We start from the raw sequence: 21,631 nt of genomic DNA, 5'->3' as shown, positions 1-21,631 counted from the left end.
TTGATGTTTTAATGATTTTCTAAAATACTCTCATGATTTGTAAATATTTGCTTTTCACATAGAAAAGGCCAGCCTAACGTGAGAGGGACTAATTTAACCACTAAAGGCCCTTTCCTTTCATCTTCTTGGCAAGGACAATCCTTATTTTGCTCCTGGAATGGAAACCAATTTTCTGTACCTTGAGGCTCTAACCTATCTGTTTTCTCAAAAGTAAGGGAAGGAAGAATCCCTGAACCAATACTGACAGTTGGACTATCTTATGCAAGTGCCAGGATTATAACCACTTTTCTCTTAAGCTATATAGCATCTAAAAATGGTAACAGATGAAGGTCCATGATAACTGGCTTCATTTAAGCATGCTTTCAGCAGCTTCATGGTCCTAGAAATTACCTAACTGACTAGATCCTGTGGCTGTGTATTTAGCAAATGCACACAAGATGATTTCTAATAAGAAATTGAATAGGGATGGGGGGAAAGGATCTTTATCCTGAACCTATATTCCAAACAACATTGGCATCGTTTTTTAAATAAAGACAGCATGCTGGCCTTTTTCTGTCTTTTTTTAGAGAAGTGATGGTTTCAGTGTTTCCTTAAGTTACATATTAATTCCATTATTTTACACTTCAATTCTGTGCCAGACACTGGGCTGGAAGCTGGTAAATGAGTCATTAATGCTGCTGGCACTTACCATCCACTCAAGTGGTCACTCACAGAAGAAACAAGTACTCAAATAAATAAATGTATAATTGCAAATTGTGATGAGAAATGTGAGGAAAGATATATCAGTTTCAAACACTGAGATCTGTATAAGGTGATAGATTTCTTAACTGAAGGGACTCATTGCAGAAGATTATAATCCTGTCCACTATTAAATACCAATTAGGTAGAAAGTCAATGTGAGGGAGAGAGAAATGTTGTATTCCTTTCCTTTTTTAATAGTAAGTCTGGGATGGAGGACAGGAAGATGGCTACACACAGTTCAGAACAACATTTAAAATAAGAGTGTAAGTGGGTTACTTAGGGATTTATCTGTGGATATCAAATTGGAGAGTAATGGACAGGTTAAAAATCTGTTAATGTGCTGCCCTATTTGCTTCATCTTTCTTTAAAGAAAGAATGACAGCAAGATGGACAAAGGAAAAGAGGGGAAGGGAAGAGAGGGAGGGGAGGCAGGAAAGAAAGGAGGGAGGGAATGAAAGATGGATGGAAGACAGGGAGAACTTTCAGAGATCACTATAATTCCATCTGCCTCTTACCCTGTCTGTCCTTCCCTCCCCCAACACAACTACTGTGCCAAAATCACTACGTGTAACATTTTAATGTCTATTTTTGTCTTTTACTACACACACACACACACACACACACATGCACACAAGTACTCATGATTTCTTAAGAAATATTCAGTCTTGTAAAATTTTAAATAAATGTAGTTTTTTATAGTTTCTATATTGTTGTTTTCTCACACAACACTCTGTGAGGCATACCCATGTTGATGCATATAGATCTAGTTTATTCATTTTAACTCCTGTTAAGAAGCCCATGGCATCCATTTTTGCTTTGCTGGAGAGTTGGGACCTTCACCCATTTGCTATTACAGGAGTGCTTGATGAATAAACATCTCTAGTGTGGATTGGTTTGGTCATGCTGAACTGTACTTGAAAAACTTAACATTGTACTGGAAAAATGAATAGAAAAGATAATTATATATTATAGCTCTATTTTGGAAGTTTTTGCTTTACAAAAGCCCTGAGATAGAAATAATATTTTTGTTATTATTGCAATATCTGGAATGCTTCATCATTAACTTGGAAACATATGAAATCCCCTTCCTATTTTTGCATTTTAGAATGCATGATCACCTCTCAATTAGCTTAATTTTGATGGTGTTCATTATGAACTCCAAAAAGCAATATAAGCTTTATTTTAGATTTTTCTTTCTATAATTATACTTCAAAAAATTAACAGTAAAACCATGAAAATGCATATTAAATTCAACATACAATTTATTCACCTAATTAACTGAACAAGATGGCAGCAAAGTTATTCAATAATGGGACTCTGTACTCTTGCCTGACATTTGGTAAAATTCTATTATTGGTCTTCTTTTAATCATAAAATTATACACCACTAATGATTTTAGTTTCTGGAGAAAAAAAATGGTTCCAAATACAATTTGTAAGCAAATTTATTAAAAATACTTTACTATGTTAGTAATAAAAAATTAAAATACATTGAAAGTGCCAATTTTCATCAATTAAAAAAAGTACAGCATCCAATTAAGCAATAGTGTAGGAAAATTAGTACTCCTTTGCATTATAATTTCAGACAATCTTTTAAGAAGCCAAAAAATTTTTTTATATATTTGGGTATAGTAATTCTACTTATTCTGTTTCTATCCTAAAGAAATAATCCAAAATGTAGGAAAAGCCATACAGTCATGAAAATGTTTGATTTTAACCAATTTTAAACTGATAAAATTGAAAACTATCTAAGTATCCAAAGGAAGGTATATTGTGTTCTACCAAAAAAAAATATTGCAACTCTGATGCCAAGGAAGAAACTATTATGATTAAGAATTAAAGGGCAGAAAATTTAATCTTGAACACAGTTACAAACATGCAAAAATCCAACATAACTTCAAAAGGGGCATTGAATATAAATATACCACAGTGCTAATATACCACAGTAGCTGTTGTGGTAGAAGTAATATTTCTCCACTACTCTCAGAATAGTTTAAAATTTGTAATTCTTTAAAAAGAAAAAGCAGATCTTCTCAAGCCCTGCTCTCATTTCCATAGGGAGCTCACAATTTTGCACAATTTATACACCTGCCTGACTCATATTTGTTTTGTGTTTTGTTTTGTTTCTCAAGGGAAAGCCATGTCCTAAGACAATGCAGTATTTTAATGTTCTGTCCTTCTTGAATCTTACTTTGCTCCTTCAGGAATACAGTTTCAAGATTATTCTGATTACCTTTCAGAAAATGTGTCAGCTCTTTGTTCTGGGAGAAATCATCATGTAGTAAAGCAATAGAGCATTTTTGCAAATAATCCCCCAAAAAAATAACCGTGAAAGAAGACATATCTTTACCTCCTAATTCTGACTGAGTCCTTGTTTAATTATCCTGTACTTATTTATTACCAGATCATGGCATCCAATTCAAGGTAAACATTTCCTTTGACTTCAGTTTTGACTTTCACTTCAATTTCCAAGTCCCTTCCCATTGTTATTATTAAAGGGCTTGTTATTATTTTAATTCCTCGTGATCTGTCCATCATAGAAATTCCTTATGATCAAGATGATGGGAATAAAGATGCTCTGATTTAGAGGAGGAAGCCTTATTTTTTTCTGCGCCCTGGGATGTATTTCAGCTAATCACTATTAGGAAACATTAGACATAGTAGAAATTTAATACATGCTCTTATACTTCACAGATATATGAATACAGTGATATGATTTGGGCAAAAATAGCCTGTCTTGAACTCAGCCAGACATCTATGGTAAAACATGACTGAGATTGGCAGTAGATCCTTGACAAGGATCTATTAATTACTACTGCCTTAATATTACTTTTCTTGCCCCCCCTCCCCCAGCCACTCTGATGTATGAACTGCTTCTTATATTCACAAAGTGGTTCATGAATCACCCCATCCGGACAGAAATGAATAAAAATGAGCCCATTAAAAAAAATGAGCCCATTTACACAATGTTTGGTATGTAGCTAATTACCTGAAAATGACTGCTTGGAATTGCACTGAAAAGAGTGTCATTAACATTCAGCACTAAGAGTACCAAACAGAAGGGGGAAAGAAAGAAGAAACCTGAAATAAAAAAATAAAACTATAAGAGTAGTATTGGTCGTAGTGTGGGGTGTTTTTTTTTTTTTTTTTTTAAAGAATCACCAAAGAGTACCTAATGTGTTACAATAGAGGAATGGTAAGTAAATCATGGAGTGTCTATATAACAGAATTTTGAGACTCTATTAAAATTGTGCTCATGGAGAATGATGACTTAAGAAAATTCTTACCAATACAGTTACCTCAAAAGCAACAAATGAAATTGTTAAGTACACTATAATTTCAACTTTATTAAACAATCTACACTAATAAAAGATAAACATGCAAATTGACTGTACCTTTGCTATGCACCCAAGACACGCCCACCAGCCAATCAGAGCAACTATATGCAAATTAACCCAACCAAGATGGCAGCCAGTAGCCATGGAGCTGGAGCAAGCAGGAGGCTTGGTTGCCCCGGCGATGGAGGAAGCCAAGCTTCCACCTGCCCTGGCTGGCTGTGGCCTCCGCTCAAGGCAACAAAGTTTCAATTACAGAAGATAAATAAATCCCAGATACCTGCTTCCAGCCAGCCTCCATTGGGAGCTTGGATGGCTGGGGGCCATGGCCAGCCTGCAAACAGCCCTCAGCCCCTCACCCAGGCTGTCCAGGCACTCTACCAGGGACCCCCACCCTGAAAGGGGTGTGGTCAGTCTGAAAACGGCCCTCAGCCCCTCACCCAGACTGGCCAGGCACCCCAGCCGGACCCCCACCTAGATCTGGGACACCCTTCAGGGCAAACCAGCTGGCTCCCACCCATGCACCAGGCCTCTATCCTATATAAGAAAAGGGTAATATGCAAATTGACCCTAACGGCAGATGGACTGGGAATGACTGGTCACTATGACACACACTGACCACCAGAGGGCAGATGCTCAATGCAGGAGCTGCCTCCTTGGTGGTCAGTGTGCTTCCACAGGGGGAGTTCTGCTCAGCCACAAGCCAGGCTGATGGCTGCCAGTACAGTGATGGTGGTGGGAGCCTCTCCTGCCTCTTCAGCAGCGCTAAAGATGTCTGACTGCAGTTTAGGCCTGCTCCCCGCTGGCAAGTGGACATCCCCTGAGGCCTCCCTGGCTGTCAGAGGGATGTCTGACTGCCAGCTTAGGTCCAATCCCCTGGAGAGCGGGCCTACACCAGCAGGTGGTCATCCCCTGAGGGGTCCCAGACCTCAAGAGGGCACAGGCCGGGCTGAGGGACCCCCCCAAGTACACAAATATTTGTGCACTAAGCCTCTAGTATATTTAGAAGAAATGAAATTAATAGTAAGATTTAGTAATGAAATTATGGGTTATTCTTATTCTTTTATCTATAACTTTTCTGTATTTTCTAGATGTTTTACTATGCCTGTGTATTAATCTTACAATGTATTTGTATTAGTAATCTTACATGTATTTATTTAGAAGCATATAGTTTTAAAACAATAATAGCTATAGTTAATTGAGTGACTACTGTGTATCCAGCATTGACCTGGTGTGTTCATATAATAACCTTCTTCTCTTTCCTTGTTCCATGCTGCTTCCCACCTGTATCATACCTCTGTTCACAAATCAAGGTTAAGGCATCTTTGGTCTAAATTTCCACCAGCTGAGTAAGTGTGGGATTGCACTCTCTCTCCTGAGTGAATTTCATGCTTTCTTGGCAATGTAAACATTTCTCTGATATAAGGTATTTTTATTTTTAAAAATGGCAAAGATTGACCCAAATGAGAGATAAGCATATCCTACCTGGCCATTTTATGAAACCAATAGACATCTTGTCATTTTCTGAGACATGACAATAATAAAATAGACAAAAACAAAATAAATTTGACAGCATAAAGGTGCAGTTGGATATTTTACATGCTAAGGCCTCAATGCTCACAATATTCCCTGGTTTCCAGTATACGTCCTCTATCATTTTTATACACATTATTTATTAGGTAAAGAATGTTCTGAATTACTGATAACTAGAAGAACTCTAAAATATCTATATCTATATCTATATCTATATCTATATCTATATCTATATCTATATCTATAATTTATTGTATTGCTTGTGGGAGAAATTTTCCTGAACTAATTGTTCCCTGCTTAGACTGGACTGAATATGATAACTGGAAAGAAAATAAACCTCAATTATAGCTCTTGAGTCTAGAATAATCTGAATTTTGATCCCAGTGCTACCATTTACAGACTATGTAAATTTGGAAACATTTTTTAATCCCATCAGGTGTCAGTTTCTTTATCTTTGAATTTGGTGTAAAAATGACATCAACATAAAAATGCAATTTTACATACTAAATCCAATAATACATGTGTCATAGTCAGAATAATGGTCCTCCAAAGATATCTGTGTTCTGATTCTCAAGACTGGTGAATAAGTCACCTTACATGTCAAAAGGGACTTTGCAGATGTGATTTAACTTAAGGATTTTTGAGATGAGATTATCTGGATGGGCCCAGTGGTCAGAGGGTGAGGAGAGGTGAGGACAGAAGCAGACCCAGGAGTGATGTTCTTTGAAGATGGAGGAAGAGGCCATGAGACAAGGAATGCAGGCAGCCTCGGGGAGATAGAAAAGGCAAGTAAATGGACTCCCGCTGAGAGCCTGCAGAAGGAACACAGCCCTCCTGAAACCTGGATTTAAGGACTTCTGGCCTCCAAAACTATAAGAAAATTAATTTGTGTTGTTTTAAGCCACTAAATGTGTTGTAACTTGTTACAATAGCAATAGGAAACTAATACAGTATTTAAGATGTTTAGAACAGTGCCTTCTCATTTAAGATCCTAGCGTAATATTATCTCAGAGCATTCTGCCCCTTGCAAACCCGATAAGAATAGCTTAAAACCCAAATTTATTATTTGTGAGACTTCAGCGCCTTGCCCCTGATTACTGAGGCTCCCTGTGGGGCTTACATGATTTGGCCATCTCTGACTTTGAAGCTCTGAATTGGTTTCAGAACTGAGTTTTTGCTGAATTGGTTCAATTTATAAAATACTGTTCCATGAATACTGCCAAGATATGGAATGCAGCCCCTTTCCAAGAATAAAAATAAAACATTTACATAAGGATTTTTCTCTGTTTTGGGGGGGGGGGGGCAGGCTTGCTTAGGTAAATAGAGAAAAATTTATTATCATTGCAATGCAAAAATCTTAAAATTGATTATTCAATATGACTGTTCTTAAAATTTTCTTGCTACTCCATCATTTTGCTTCCCGTATCTAAATTCCTCTTAAATCTTACAGAGCAGTTTATCTCCTTTTGTTTTCTCACCATTCCTGTCTCATGCTAATAAGAAATAAGTCGAGCCCCAATTCAGGGATCCTGGTAGAACACTAAACATACTCGGGAGCCAGGCAGCAAGGCAAATATCTTTACTTCTATGTAGAAGGGTGTGCACACACATGGTCTGGGAGCACACACACACTGAGCAGGCGGTCTGCTTGGCTTTTCAGTCCTGATGCACGTGACCTGTCCCTCACTCTTGATTGGAGCTCAGGCCCACAGTCTTTCGTCATTGGCTAATTCAAAGGGAGGATTGGCCTTTGCTGTTTCAAGATGGTGGCCCCCAAGGGAGCTGTAAGCCATGCAGCCAACATGGTGCTGTCTAAACTCTTCTTTGACAGAAAAGATGGCTTGTTTATTCTCACAATTCCCCCCTTTTCTTTATTTAAACTCTTTTCTTCAAATTCAGCTGACATTCATTGACTTTCATGCTCGCAGTGTCTAGGAGAAGACTAATTTGCTGCTTGGTCAATATGGTTTCAGTTAACCTTTGGATAATACATGGGATGATGTAACATCCCATCACTGTAACTCCTAATCAAAGGGGTGTACATGGATGCCATCGCTCCCTTCCGCTTTCAAACCATTGTCTAGTGAATTGGAGAAAGGGTCCTCAATCCCAGGTTCCAGCTCACTCATTAGCTAAAGCTGCCAATGCCTGCAGGGCCTCAGTGATGGTCCATCTGGCTGTGTTGTCAGGGATGAATGTACAGCACTGACTCCCAACATTACACATATATCTTCTTTTTCTGCCAGAATCATATTCAAGGCCAACCTATTCTCCGAGGTCATCCTGCTGGTGGCATCTAGTTGTTCAGCTATACCTTTAACTGCATCTCGAGTATAGTTAACAAGCTTTTGCTGGTTATCCTATATAACAGTGGTTCTCAACCTTCCTAATGTCGCGACCCTTTAATACAGTTTCTTGTGTTGTGGTGACCCCCAACCATAAAATTATTTTCATTGCTACTTCATAACTGTAATTTTTCTACTGTTATGAATTGTAATGTAAATATCTGATATGCAGAATGTATTTAGGGCACCCCTGTGAAAGGGTCATTCAACCCCCAAAGGGGTCGTGACCCACAGATTGAGAACCACTGCTATATAATAAAAGGCTGATATGCAAATTGACCAAACAATGTAACAACAAGTCACTATGATACACACTGACCACCAGGGGGCAGACGCTCAAAGCAGGAGCTGCCCCTTGGTGGTCAGTGCACTCCCATGAGGGAGTGCCACTCAACCAGAAGCCCTGAGCTGGGCTTATGGCTGGTGAGCGCAGCGGTGGTGGCAGGAGCCTCTCCTGCCTCCAAGGCAGCACTAAGGATGTCCAACTGACAGCTTAGGCCCACTTCCCACGGACAGTGGGCCTAAGCCATCAGTCAGACATCCCCCAAGGGCTCTCAGACTGTAAGAGAGCACAGGCTGGGCTGAGGGACCACCTGCTGAATGCATGAATTTAATATACTAGGCCTCTAGTAGTAAAGATAATTAATCTAACCACATTCTTGTTTACAGTGGGCCACCAGAACAGAACAGACTCAAATCCTGCAGCAATCTGATTTCTAGCTTTAAACTCCTTTGGCATTCCTCCTGGAACTCCAATGGAACCTATGTATATATGGGGATCAAAGGAGCCCTCTGGACTCTCTTTCCTCTTCCTAGTCTGTCCATTGGAAAAGGTTTACGTATGCCAAAGTGAAAGGGATAGCCAATTATATCAGATCACAAGTTCTGCTCCATTTGATGGGCAAGGCCCAAGTCAGGGTCCTCCATAACGCCACCAGACATCAGCACCGGGTATCGACAGTGCAGCAGGATGGGCTTCTGAGGATACTTGGCCATTTACACATCCGGATAAATTTCTCATAAACTCCAAGTACTGTTACTCCCTCTCCTCCCTGCCCCTTGGGAGGCAGGAGGTATAGTTTACGTGCAAGAATGGGGGCTGGATCATTTTGGGGGGTCCTTGCTCTTTACCTCTGTTGAATGGGAACAACAGGGCAAGAGTCTTACAAGAGGTGTTTCCCCAGGCAGTTTCCTCCTGGTACAAGGCAAGCACATATTCCATCCCATTACTGTCTGAGGTCCATCCGAAAAGAAATGGGACCACTTGGGCCTCTAGCCTTCCTGCCACGCAAGCGTAATATCGCTTTTATTTAGGGTGCATACAGGATATTTAATCCATTCCACCCAGGCATTCATTCCCTTATATCCTACTTCTATTTGCATGGTGGTGGCCATGGCCTAGGGGATCTTGCCCTGTGACTTTTATTCCTAAATCTAGTCCTAGCCAATCTTTTGACCTAAAAGCTGAAATATTCAAGTCATTCAAGTTACCTATAACAAATAACTGGGTAAGCATGATCCAGATTGTATATCTTTCTGCAGCCCACATTGTAAGCCCCTGCAATTTGCCAGATCTCTAAAGCAAATAGAACTCAGTACATGATGGTAATTAAGACAGCTCACAGTTTTTAGCATCAGTTTCAAGGGGATATGTCGTGGTATGGCTGTTCAAGTTGAGGTATGTCTGCCCTTAACCCGTGTGTGATGGGTCCAGCCCCACTCTGCAGTGCAAGCAGCAGTCTCTGTGGTAAGCAAGACAAGGTAGGCTCCTTCCCAGGAGGGTTCCAACTTGCTTCCCCTCCAAGTCTTGGTTAGAACAAACTTGGTCTCCCGGTCGATGACAATGAACCGGAAACTCAAGAGGGCCTTGGGTCAGGAGGTCTTCTTACCTGAGAGAGATTAAAGTAGAAGACATACCCAGTACATAGTTCTTGAGATTTGCTCCCTAGTTTCCATTGTAGGAAGATCTTGAGGCAGTCCAGGGCCTATTGGAATCACCTACAGTCAACTCTAGGTTAAAAACAAAACAAAAAAACAAACTTTTCTTAAAATTTAAACCCTAGGAAGGTTGTCAAACCCATTCTACCAAAATATTACGTAGTATTCAAAATGACAAGAGGGTATTAAACACAAACATAAGCTAGTAAAACTTTAGTTCCCACAACTAATATTACTTTTTCTTAATACCTGATTAATATAATATATAAAAATTTATAGAACTTTTGCTTCAGAAAAGGACTAACCAAAATAAGGTTTATTTTCTAACTTCATTTGTCCTTGGGTGTGGTCAGCAAATAACACTAATTGGATTTCTGCTATCAGTCTCCCTGAGTACATTGATAAAAGCTATTTACTTTCTGTTTAGGGAGGCAAAATGCAAATCATTCACTCATAAGTGTCCTTGGTTAGGGAAGATAGGGTTTATTAGATGGCTCCAAATTGCTGTTTAATTATTTCAATTTCCCTATTCTATTTATTTTGGCTTATAAGCCTGTGTCATTTATTCAATTTCTTTTAAACATTTTTTTTTTACAAATATTCTATAACTTTCACAAATCTCTCTTTAGAAACCTTATAATTTTCAGAACTAATCAGCTTTAGAAACCACTTTCTTTCTTCTTCAAAGTGTATTTTCATGTCTCATGCTTTCTCTATGATACCAAAACCATAATTTCTTTTCATAATTTTAGAATTCTTAACCCTTAGAAACCTTAATTTTTAGGTGGCATATAAGTAATTAATATGCCTCAGATTAGCAATACATTCACATTTTAAGAGATATTTCAAATAAAATACAAGACTTATTCATTAATAGATTCAAATCCATCCTCTATACCGGTATTTTCCCTAAGAGGCAAATTCAAATTAATGTTTCAATATCCTGTTACTTCAAAATATTTAGATGTTTATCATTTAACCCAGCAATGCTCCAAAACCTTTAAGTTATCAAAGACTTCGGAAAATTATGTATAGGCATATGAGGCTGGAGAAAGGGGTGGAGAGAGAAGGGAGCAGATCCCATAGCCTGTTCCCAGACCTCTACCTGCTTGGATTCAAAACTGCCACAGTTTTCCTTAGTGATAACATGCTAAGGTTTGGGTGACGAGTTCAGCTTCTGATAGAAGCTGGACTGTTAAGTAAAGAAATGTTCTTTGGGAAGGGGGTGAGAATGTGGCCTTGGGATCTAAAGGCTCAGTGAGAGTCCCTTCCTTTTTTTCTGTGGCCCATATGCTCCCTTTCCCAGATGGCCATACCCGGCCTTCAAATCACTCCCCCTTCTTTTCCTGAGAATAGTATTCCCAAGACAGCCATTGATTCGGGTCTATGTATACACCTGTGGGCCCCAAAATGCGGCTAGGTCAGCTAGGCCACGTGGGTCTTCCAGCAGAGGTTTTAACTCTTTTTATTACACTGCTCCAACTCCTTTCACAACCTGGAAAAGCTGTTTCCTGGAGGCACAGAGGCCTCAGGGCCAGTTGGAGCCTTATCAGGACAGCCCTCCTCCTGAGGGGGAGGCTGGGATTGTAAATCGCCATCTTGGATGTTCCCTCAGATGGTCCCCCGGCTGCATAGGGAGGGGAAGGCAAGGCAAGGGATCCCCCTCCTCTGTCTGCCCTTGTTCTCTTTTAGGCCTCTCTGCCTTTACAGGGAGAAGGACAACTGGTCCCTTCCTCCAACAGAGAGTGACTGGACTTTTATTATTAACATATTTATAATTATTACTGAAAAGCTCTATCATAAATCCTTCATTTTAGTTACATCAACTTTGAGAATTTAAAGCCAATTATTACCTAAAGCTTTTTCTTGACCAATTTTGTAAGAGGGATAACTCAATGTACTATGTTATTTTTCTCTATAAGAACAGGAGTGACCCTGCTTACTGCTAGAGGGTATGTCTACAGATCTGTTCCTCCCAGTGTTATGGGGAAAAACAGAACATTGGGGACTAGTTATGGTTATATTACCATATAATATATGGGGATATATTAATTATGCTGTTAACCATGATTACCCTTTTCATTCAAACAAAGGACATACCAACCTGACTGGGAGTCCTATGCCCCCGGGACGTGGGAGTCACCCTTGTAATGTGGTCAGTCCTCATACAAGAACTGCCCATTATCATGGAAGCATTAACCTTGTTGCCCAACCCAGCCTGCATAGCTTACTTCCCCATATTCATAAACCAAGGAAGAGCAAACTAAAGTCCCTAAAAGATAGAAAGCCAACATTACATTACAGATACACAGATAGAAATCTCACTAGCTAAGAGTTTCTGGTGGCTAACATTCTGAGAGGGAGAGCAGGAAGAGTCCCCAAGAAAAAAATTGTTGGCAGCTGCTGGGACTTTCCTGCAGTCTCTGTCACGTGTTCAGCCTCACCACACATAACTGGGCTTCCCCAAAGCAATTAATTTAATTTTTAAACAAATTAAACAAACAAGAAAGAGACATAGAACATCAACTGAAAAACTCTTATACAGGTGCACACAACACACTAAAAGTTTACACCACAGAACCCCCTGCATTAAAAACCACTAAAGCAGAGCAATGTCTTCTGTCCCTGTTTTGGGAACTGCCTCCCCACCCCTACCCCGAATCTCAGCATTCTCCCCAATGGACTATTTGAGGGGAATATATTCCCTAGGCCTAGAATTTCTATTTCCCATCCTTGGCAGGTCCTTTGTGACTATGTTCCCAACCCCCCATATTGGAAGTTTTAAGATGGTGGCCCCCAAGGAAGCTGCAAATCATGCAGCCAACATGGTGGCTGCCAAGTCACGCAGTACAAGATGGTGGCTATCTAAGCTGTTCTTTGGCAGAAAAGATGACTTGTTTATTCTCACAAGCTCAGGATTTCACTTTCAAATACCAAGGTATTTTCCTAAACATGATAGCCTACCAAAAATAAAACTTGATGCCAATTATGAAGATTATACATATTCTTTTCACCACTCAGTAAGTGTTAGCTAAGGGGAAAAAAATCCATGTACTCAATGGTTATAACTGAGGATAAGCTTGCTCATCAGTTTCTCATCAGTTTTTTGGGGTGACAAACGTCACCTGGATTGAGGGTGCAGCCTTGAGGCCAAAGAAGCAATTCTTCAAACAAACTTTACTAAGTGATGCTGATATCAACTTTGTAATTGTGACTCACTATCAATTTCACCCATCTGATGAGTGTGATTAGAATTCAGCATGTTCAGACTTTCCCCCTCTCTGTTCTCATAGTCTCTTAAAACAGATTCTATTAAGTTGGTACAGTTATGTTCTACAGAAATTAAGTTTAAAACATGGGAGCTCATCCCTATAAAATTGAAATCCCAACCATATGTACATTATTTGTTCCTTTATTTAAGTTCACATTCTTACTAGCATTTGCAAAGTGGTGTGTGTGTTTAGATTTTGAGCTACTCACGGGCCAGGTCTTCCTGGATGGTGTTGTGCCAGCAGTGAGGGTCACACTGCCCTTAGACATCAAATATACATGATTTGTAATTACAGTGACTTTTTCTGTCAGTGACCATGTAGAATTCACCTTAATAAATGAATACTACAGCAATATGATTTCCATTCACTCCCAAGTATCACAGGACCATAGCTTCTAACAGCCTATTATAGTGTTCTGACCTAACCTTCAAAATGTCAATAAATTGGATTATAATGTAAGCCATTCTAAATGTCTTTGAAAGAAGACAGATGGATGTTATGCTGTCATGAATCTGAACCTCTGGGAAGTCTATGTTCAGAAAAACAGGAATTAATGTTTTTGCTTTAGCTGGTAATACTCTATGCTACCTTCATTTGCAATTGGCCAATAATAATAATTTTAACATGAATGACTTGAGTGTGAAAAGTAAAAAAAATTTTCAAAAAACACTTTAAGCTTGAAATGCTCAACCCATCCAGTTTTGGGGTTTTTTGTTTGTTTGTTTGTTTGTTTGTTGTTTTGTTTTGTTTTTTTGTTTTGTGTTTTTAATCTTTGGCACCTTTGATCCCATAGATATAGATTATCAGGCTGCTTCCACCACAATGTGAGCACATTTCCATATGGAAGTGTTAATTAATTGCAGAGGTGACTAACTACTGCTGAGCAATTGCATTCAGCAAGGTGAACAAATGGAAAAGCAGGGAGGGAGTACTCATTCTTAGAGATGTTCACTGTTGCTTCTCACCCAGATCATTTGTTAATGATCCTGGGAATTCTTTCTGAACATTTTTTTTTCCCTCACAGAGAGCCCAAGGCATTCAGCTTACTTAACCATAAGCATTAAAAAAATCTAGGAATGGCAATCCCTTAAATTAGCGGAGTCTGATGCTCTGTTGCATAAATTTCTACAGGCCACAACACCAATTTCTGAGAACCAGCGTGTATAGGGGTCCTGTCAAAGTCTCAATGATCCCTCCCTTCTCAGGACCCTTGTGGGTTCCTGGTGACCATATTTGTGCACCTGTGACTTTCCTTCCAGCTCGTACTGAATAATTTTGGGAGAGTTGGCACCTAATCCGAGGTGAACCAAGGAAATACTCTGGGGAATTGTGCATTAGGAGCAAATAGATCCCAAGAAGAAAGTTGTTTCACTGATGTCAGAGATTTCCAGAGGAAGTCGCCAGGCACGTCCTACAGCTCAATTTCCTGGAGCTGCCTTGATTCCCTCCCTTTCTGAGTTATGATTACTCAGCTTTTCTGGGGATCATAATAGGATCTGGGGCAAGAGAAACTAACTTGTCCAGGATATCATAACTGAAAAAATATCAAGTCATGGACAAGTCTCTGGTATGATGTATGGTTTCCCAAGGTAATATCAATTAGATTTATTTTATCTATTGATTGCTGAATGGATTGATCATAAAGATAGCAATAGTAAGTTCAGTTATGCTTTCCAAAAGTTGAGTGTTTTTTTATTATTGCAACTGTAGGATCCATGCACATGAGACATTAATTATTCATTTTACACACAAGGCTTTGTTAGCTTTTCAAATTGCTTTGTAAAAACTCCAGAGCTTCACAACGTGTGAATCAGTGGTTCAGCGTAAGATTTCAAGGCATGTCCTGATTTTGATGTGATGCGGTTAATTAACCAGATGACACCTGTCTGAAAATGAGGTCAATTAAGTGAGGTATGCCGACCAGTGGGAGTCAAATGCTATTTTCAAGTATCTCTAAGGCTCGTTAACAGTCCCACAAATAATATTTCATTCTATTTTTATGTTAAAATGTTATAATTATTTAAAACTATAATAAAAAACAAGTACACTATGTAGTGTCCTATGTACATTTTAATGCATTCAAGACCACCTCAATATTAACTTATGCAGCCAGGTTAATTTATGCAGAGCATGGAGAATTTTTGCTTTGAAGCAAGTAACGCTTCCTTTTAATCCAGCGGTTCTCAACCTCTGGGTCATGACCCCTTTGGGAGTCGAATGACCCTTTCACAGGGGTCGCCTAAGACCCTCCTGCATATCAGATATTTACATGACGATTCATAACAGTAGCAAAATTACAGTTATGAAGTAGCAACGAAAATAATTTTATGGTTGGGTCACAACATGAGGAACTGTATTTAAAGGGCCAGAAGGTTGAGAACCACTGTTAATCCATCATTAAGCTCCTGCTAGAGATCAACTACCTATGAATGTATCTGAACCATGTAGAAAGGTGTCATTGATCATAGAGGTGGTTACTTGGCACACAGGTATGGGTTTTTTTACCCAATTCAGGGTAGCCTATAACTGGTCATATAAGATTTTTAGAAACAAATGTTTCACCATTATCAGGATTTTCTCAATACTATACTAATAAAATACAAAAGAAAAATATTGCTGCTGAGGGAGATTTAAGGCCCTAATTATAATTCCTGCTTCCAAATTTGTGTGGTCATTAAAATAGATGTCAACATTGAACTTATAAGATAATTTTATATTAACAAAATACTCTTTTTACTTATTTTATTTCTATTTTATAGATTGAGCTTCTATTTAAGATTTTGCTTCATTAATGTTTTCCTCAAAGGAAATGGTTTGAAAACCACCATTAAGCCAAATTTCTCAACCTTGGCACTACTGACATTTTGAAACAGATAACTCTTTACTATTGGGGGCTTTCCTGGTCATTGCAGGATGTTAGGCAGAATCCCTGGCCTCCACCGAGTGGATGAAAGTATCAGGCCTCCACTACCAGCCTGACAATCAAAAATGTCTACAGATATTGACGAATGTCCTTTATGGGGGAAAATTATCCACTGGCTAAGTCATAGGATCATAGGACTTGCCACACTTTAGTAATCTATGTATATATATAAAGCCCATGGCCCTAACACCATAACAACCAAAGACCGGAGCGGGTGTGTGGGAATGCAAGCACGGTGAGGCCATACAGGTGGGTGGGGCCACGCTAGTTCTCGTGCTGGGCTTCTAGTTTATAGATAATTTTCACAATCTTTTTACTTATAAGAAACTATGAAACAATTACTATAGTAGGGTAGATAGATAATTTTTAAAACATTTAAAAATATGTATTGTGTTGTCTTGTTAAGGGTGTTCTAAAATACTTGCAGGCCATAAAAACAGGCTTGTGAAATTGTATTTTTAGAAAACAAAAGATATGCAGTATATATTTTTAAGTAAAAAAATTAATGCATGTAATTATGAGAGCAGGAGTCAAGAAAGAATCTAATAAAATCCTTGCATGTGCTAAATTCTGGACTATAACTAGTCTTTAAAATTTTTGTAAAACACTTGGAAGAAATGTTTTATAAATTGAACCTGAATTTTTTTTTTTTTTTGCTTTTGCCTATTGCTCAAATAAATCTTATTACATTGACCAACATCCTGTCTAAGAAAGGCTTCAAAGGGAATGCCCCAATGCTCATCCTGTGAACTCTCATCTTTCATAAGGAAAGCCTGTGAGAAATTGGAAAGGATTAGGGTCTTTTGTAACAGTGTTTTAAGAAGAAAGTTCCCGTTAGGTTAACACACATGACCAAAACAATAAGTCACCCTGGCAGCCTCAAAAAACATAGAAATGAAGAGTACTTTGTCAAATTTAGATACTCTGTTAGTGGGAGCGTAAATTGGCACAATCTCTACCAAGGGCAATGTGGCAAAACTTACAATGCATATACCTTTTTCCAACCATTCCCTTTCCAGAAATAGCCAACAGATAGTAGTGAGACATAGTGGGGTGTACCAGTATATTCAGTGCATCTTCATTTGTAAAACTAAAAGACAGGAAACAGTGTAAATGTCCATCAAAAGATGACTGGGAATATAAAGTATGGCATTTCCATACAACTGAACACATTGCAGTAAAATTTTTAAGACAGCTTATTATTTACGGATATAAAACCAATTCCAAGATGCATTGTTAATGCAAACAAGAAAGGTTCAGAGCAGGTAGGCAGCTGTCTAAGAAGCTATCCTCTAAGAAGATATAGCCGTACTCCTATTTGCACAAGGAATATTCATGGAAAATTTCCAATGTTGTGGGGATTAAAGTAGCAAGGAAACTTTCTATTATTAAATTTGAATATTTTGAATTCTTTACATTACAATCTCGTTACTTTGTGAGAGAAGACCATGCCATTTTTCAAAGAAAAGTACTTTCTCAATTCCATAGTAATATGCAATGTTCGTAAGAGTGATAGCCTAGGAATTTCAGTTACTCTCAGATTCCATAGCCCAGGCAAATGGAAATGAAGGGATAATGGAAACCCAGGTGAGATATCTAGAGTCAGGGTTTGGGGTCTTGCATAAAAACATAAGCTCAACTGGAGTTGGTGACTATGTGGTATGAACACCAATCCTAAGGTCGTGTTTCTTTCCTGGTTATATTGGATATAGGTGGACCAGGGTCTCAGAGATGAATTTGACAAATCTCTGTAATAGTGGGTAGTGTTAGGCACTGAAAGTTATAGAGGACAGGTTTTGTTGTTGCTGTTTTGGTGTTTTATTATTAGGTTGTAGCAGGAGATGAAGGTAGGCTTTGATGCATATTGTAGATAATCTACTCATAGGCAGAACTTGCTGAAGATACTGGCAGAGACATTGCCAGGATGCTTTGGGATAAAAATAGCTATAATAATGGCCAGCATTTGTGGAGCACACATCTCTTTTAATTCTCACTGCCATTCATCCTATGTAGTAGGTGTTATGATGGATAAGGGGACTGAGGCTCATGGAGCTCAATTAAATAGCCAGGCTCATAAGACTAGTTAGCAGCAAAGAAAGACTCAAATTCAATCTGCCTGCCTTCAAAAATTTTAACCACTAAATTTTTATGCCCATTGGTAACATGATCCGGGGCTGGGAAGCCTGGAACCGGAGGCCATCATACTTATGATGCTATCTTTCTCTCTCTCATCCTAACAGAATCACAACCACAGCTGCATGTATGATGGATCTCCGAAGATATCCTCTGGATGAACAAAACTGCACTCTGGAGATTGAAAGTTGTGAGTTACTTGGACAGGGGAATGGAAAGGGGGGTGCGTGCTTGACTCAATTAAATTCCACCTTGTGTTGAATGATTGCTAGGATATTTTCAGCTATACTGTGCTGCCAACTTTTTAAGGGTTTCCCACTCTAGTGACATTTCTCCTTATACTGGTGGCTCCAAGTTCATTTCAATGCGGTTAAATTTTTGAACCATGAGGAAAAGTCTGCTTAGTTTAGCAGGACAATTCATGCCATCTCCTCAGAGTGGAGTTTCTCCCAAGGTGTTCTAACACCCAAACTGCATTAACAAGAGGGGGAAAAACATTTTAGCATGTAAAGGCTTTAAGAGATTGTCTTTGATTTGATAGTCTCCACCTGGAGGGTTGTAAATTGTTGTATTTTAGGAAAACACTATGGTAGGGTCTTGTGCGCTTTTGTCTTTCTTCATTGGAAGAATAAACCTTCATGATGCTCCTGCATTGGGACAAAGACCTGCTATGTTTCAGGTCTAGTGACTAATTTTGGTTTGTCTTCTTGGGCTGTTTTCATTGATTGCTTTCTTAACAATTTGAATATTTTAGTCACTGAGACTTAGTTTGATTGACTTTGTTTCATAGCTATCAACAAGCAGGCATTTAGTCCATTTATTGTGAATACCAGGCCTAGGCCATTTCCTGGTTTTAAGGGACACAGAAAGGTGCAGTAGTAAATTCAGAGCATTATAATGCCACCTACTGTAATTGTAATGTGAGAAATAGACAGATATTCACTTAAATCATCTGAAATTCTTCCCAGATCTAAGCATCAGAATAGTAAAAGAAAATGGGAAAAATTCAGTGACCTCATAGTATTAAAAGAATACCAGTAAATACAGTACTGTACTCCTAATTATCTGATTATTAAGGAACTAGAGGCCCAGTGCACGAAATTCATGCATGGGGGGGGGGGGGCGGCGGGCAGGAATCCCTCATCCCGGCCTGTGACCTCTCGCAGTCTGGGAGTCCTCAAGGGATGTTTGACTGATGGCTAAGTCCGTTGTCAGACATCCTTAATGCTGCCACAGAGGCGGGAGAGGCTCCTACCACTGCTGCTGCACTCGCCAACTGTGAGCCTGGCTTCTGGCGGAGCAGTGCTCCCACTGCGTTGAGCGGGATTGGGCCGAAACTGACTCTCTGACATCCTCCAAGGGGTCCTGGATTGTGAGAGGGCACAGGCCAGGCCAAAGGACCCCACCTGTGCACGATCAGGGCCTGGGAGGGATGCAGGAGTTTGGCCAGTCAGGGAGGGACCATGGGAGGGCTCCAGGGCATGTCCAGCCTGTCTTGCTCAGTCTCAATTGGCCGGACCCCAGCAGCAAGCTAACCTACTGGTTGGAGCATCTGCCCCCTTGTGCTCAGTGCATGTCATAGCAAGCAGTTGGGCGGCCTTAGCATATCATTAGCATATTATGCTTTGATTGGTTGAACAGATGACTGGACGACCGGACACAGCATTTTAGGCTTTTATTAGTATACTAGCCGCCCAGTGCACAAAGTTTGTGCACATTAAAAGGGAATTAGAGGAAATATTTTAATATTGCTATTTGCCATTTCTCTATAATAGAAATGTCAGAGATGAAAGAAAATTAGTAAAATGTATATGAAAATCTTCCTCCTTTCCGAGTTTGGGGTGCGCCACAGGACCCAGAGTCAAGTCCCGGCCAACCCGCGCACGCCTCGAAATCGCATGAGACCTAGACCCAGCTGGCCCCACCCCCATTGGGCGAGATGCAGACCCGGCCAGTCACACCCCCATCAAGCCCCGCCGGGTGGGGAGCACAGCCTCAGGTCCCCTGTCAAGCCCCACTGGGTGCGGGGGTTGCAGCCTCAGGTCCCCCACCCTGGCCCGGTGCCACGCAGCCTCAGGTCCCTACTGATCACTCGTTGAGGGAACCCCACTTCCACTGTGTGCACAGCTATCTTGTGACAGCGTGAGGATTAATTTGCATATTACCTCTATTATATAGGAAAATAGGATTACATTAATTTTCTACTTTTACTGAACACAAACATAGAAATAGATAAATATACTTTTGTAGATATAGATATAGATTCAGACACAGATGGTGATATACTACCACTAAAACTAGAATGAACAAGAAAATTCATGAGCTATTCTTTAAGAAATATTCTAATTTTAAAATGCATTATATAAATGAGCTGGTTGATAGGTGTTACTATGTGATGTGATGACTTTTGATTTAAATGACAACCAAATTCAAAAGGTAGAAATGAAATATGAACACAATCATTTATTAATGGCCAGTAATAGTTTATAAATAAGGCAGAACTTGAGCTAAGCAAGTAAACCATTAGCTTTTGGAATGGACATGGAAAGAGGCCATCATGGGTTGCTTCATATGGATTGCCTTTTAGCCTTGGCATCTCTTCTGTGGATTGTGATCTTTTACCTTTACTTCACTGGACAGCAGTAGGATATGACATCCTCTCAAAATTCAAAGACCTTATGGTTTACATCAGTCACCTAAAGAAGTAATGAGTTTGACAAGTCCTTAAATTTATTCTGTGTTGTAAATTATCAAGCTAAAATTATCAGGATTTATTGTCTCCTAAAATGCATTTTTATTTTATAATACATATTGAGTTTTTATATTATTATAAGTTATACTTTTCTTTAAGTAGGCAATTAAATTTATTCATATTTAGGAAATAGATGGCTTTGAAGTCCATTTATTATATCATATAATGACCAAAACAAAACTATAGATGAGGAAGAAATAAAACATAAGTTTCATGTGGCAGGGTTGGGGGAAGCACCAACAGCCAGATACCCCAAAATAATTATAAAATATGGTGTCAGGCAATAGGTGGTGACCCAGGCATATGGAGTCATTGAGGAAATTCAGTAATATGCCATCAGCTGTCTGGACAGATGGATGAAGCAGGTAACTGGACCCCTCAAGTCAGCTAATAGGTAGAATTGCAGGCAGATGGTGGCCGTCATTCAAGTGACCCAACAGCAGGTCACAGAACTCCAGTCCCTACAGATATTTACCTAAAGCAAAGCAGAGACTCGAGTCTGTAAGAGTCTGTGTAACGAGGAGTTTATAACGGCAGGAATTTGGGAGAAAGGGTGAAAAAAATCACAGAACTGCCTTGTACTTGCCAGACCGAAGCTAGGCATTAATATAACAGCTCCGTAACATACATATTTCTACCAACTTTTGAGAGATAATGTAT

At 39.4% G+C, this 21,631-nt stretch overlaps 1 protein-coding gene across 2 annotated transcripts in view; it reads left to right on the top strand.

Moving 5' to 3' along the window:
- The window catches only part of GABRB1 (gamma-aminobutyric acid type A receptor subunit beta1), a 365,506-nt gene that overhangs the window by 255,187 nt on the left and 88,688 nt on the right, over positions 1–21,631 (top strand). For both annotated transcript variants that reach the window (XR_013995819.1, XM_081088362.1), the window contains exon 5: positions 18,327–18,409. Coding sequence is in view for 1 of the 2 variants with exons in the window: in XM_081088362.1 (XP_080944488.1) it covers positions 18,327–18,409 (83 nt within the window). In the remaining variant the exon portion in view is untranslated. The remainder of the gene's footprint in view (positions 1–18,326; positions 18,410–21,631) is intronic.

This window comes from Myotis nattereri, assembly GCF_964212035.1.
Source record: "Myotis nattereri genome assembly, chromosome: 1".
In the NCBI taxonomy this organism is placed as follows: Eukaryota; Metazoa; Chordata; class Mammalia; order Chiroptera; family Vespertilionidae; genus Myotis; species Myotis nattereri.
Note: the sequence above shows the minus strand (reverse complement) of the source record. Positions and strands in the feature narration are given on the sequence as shown.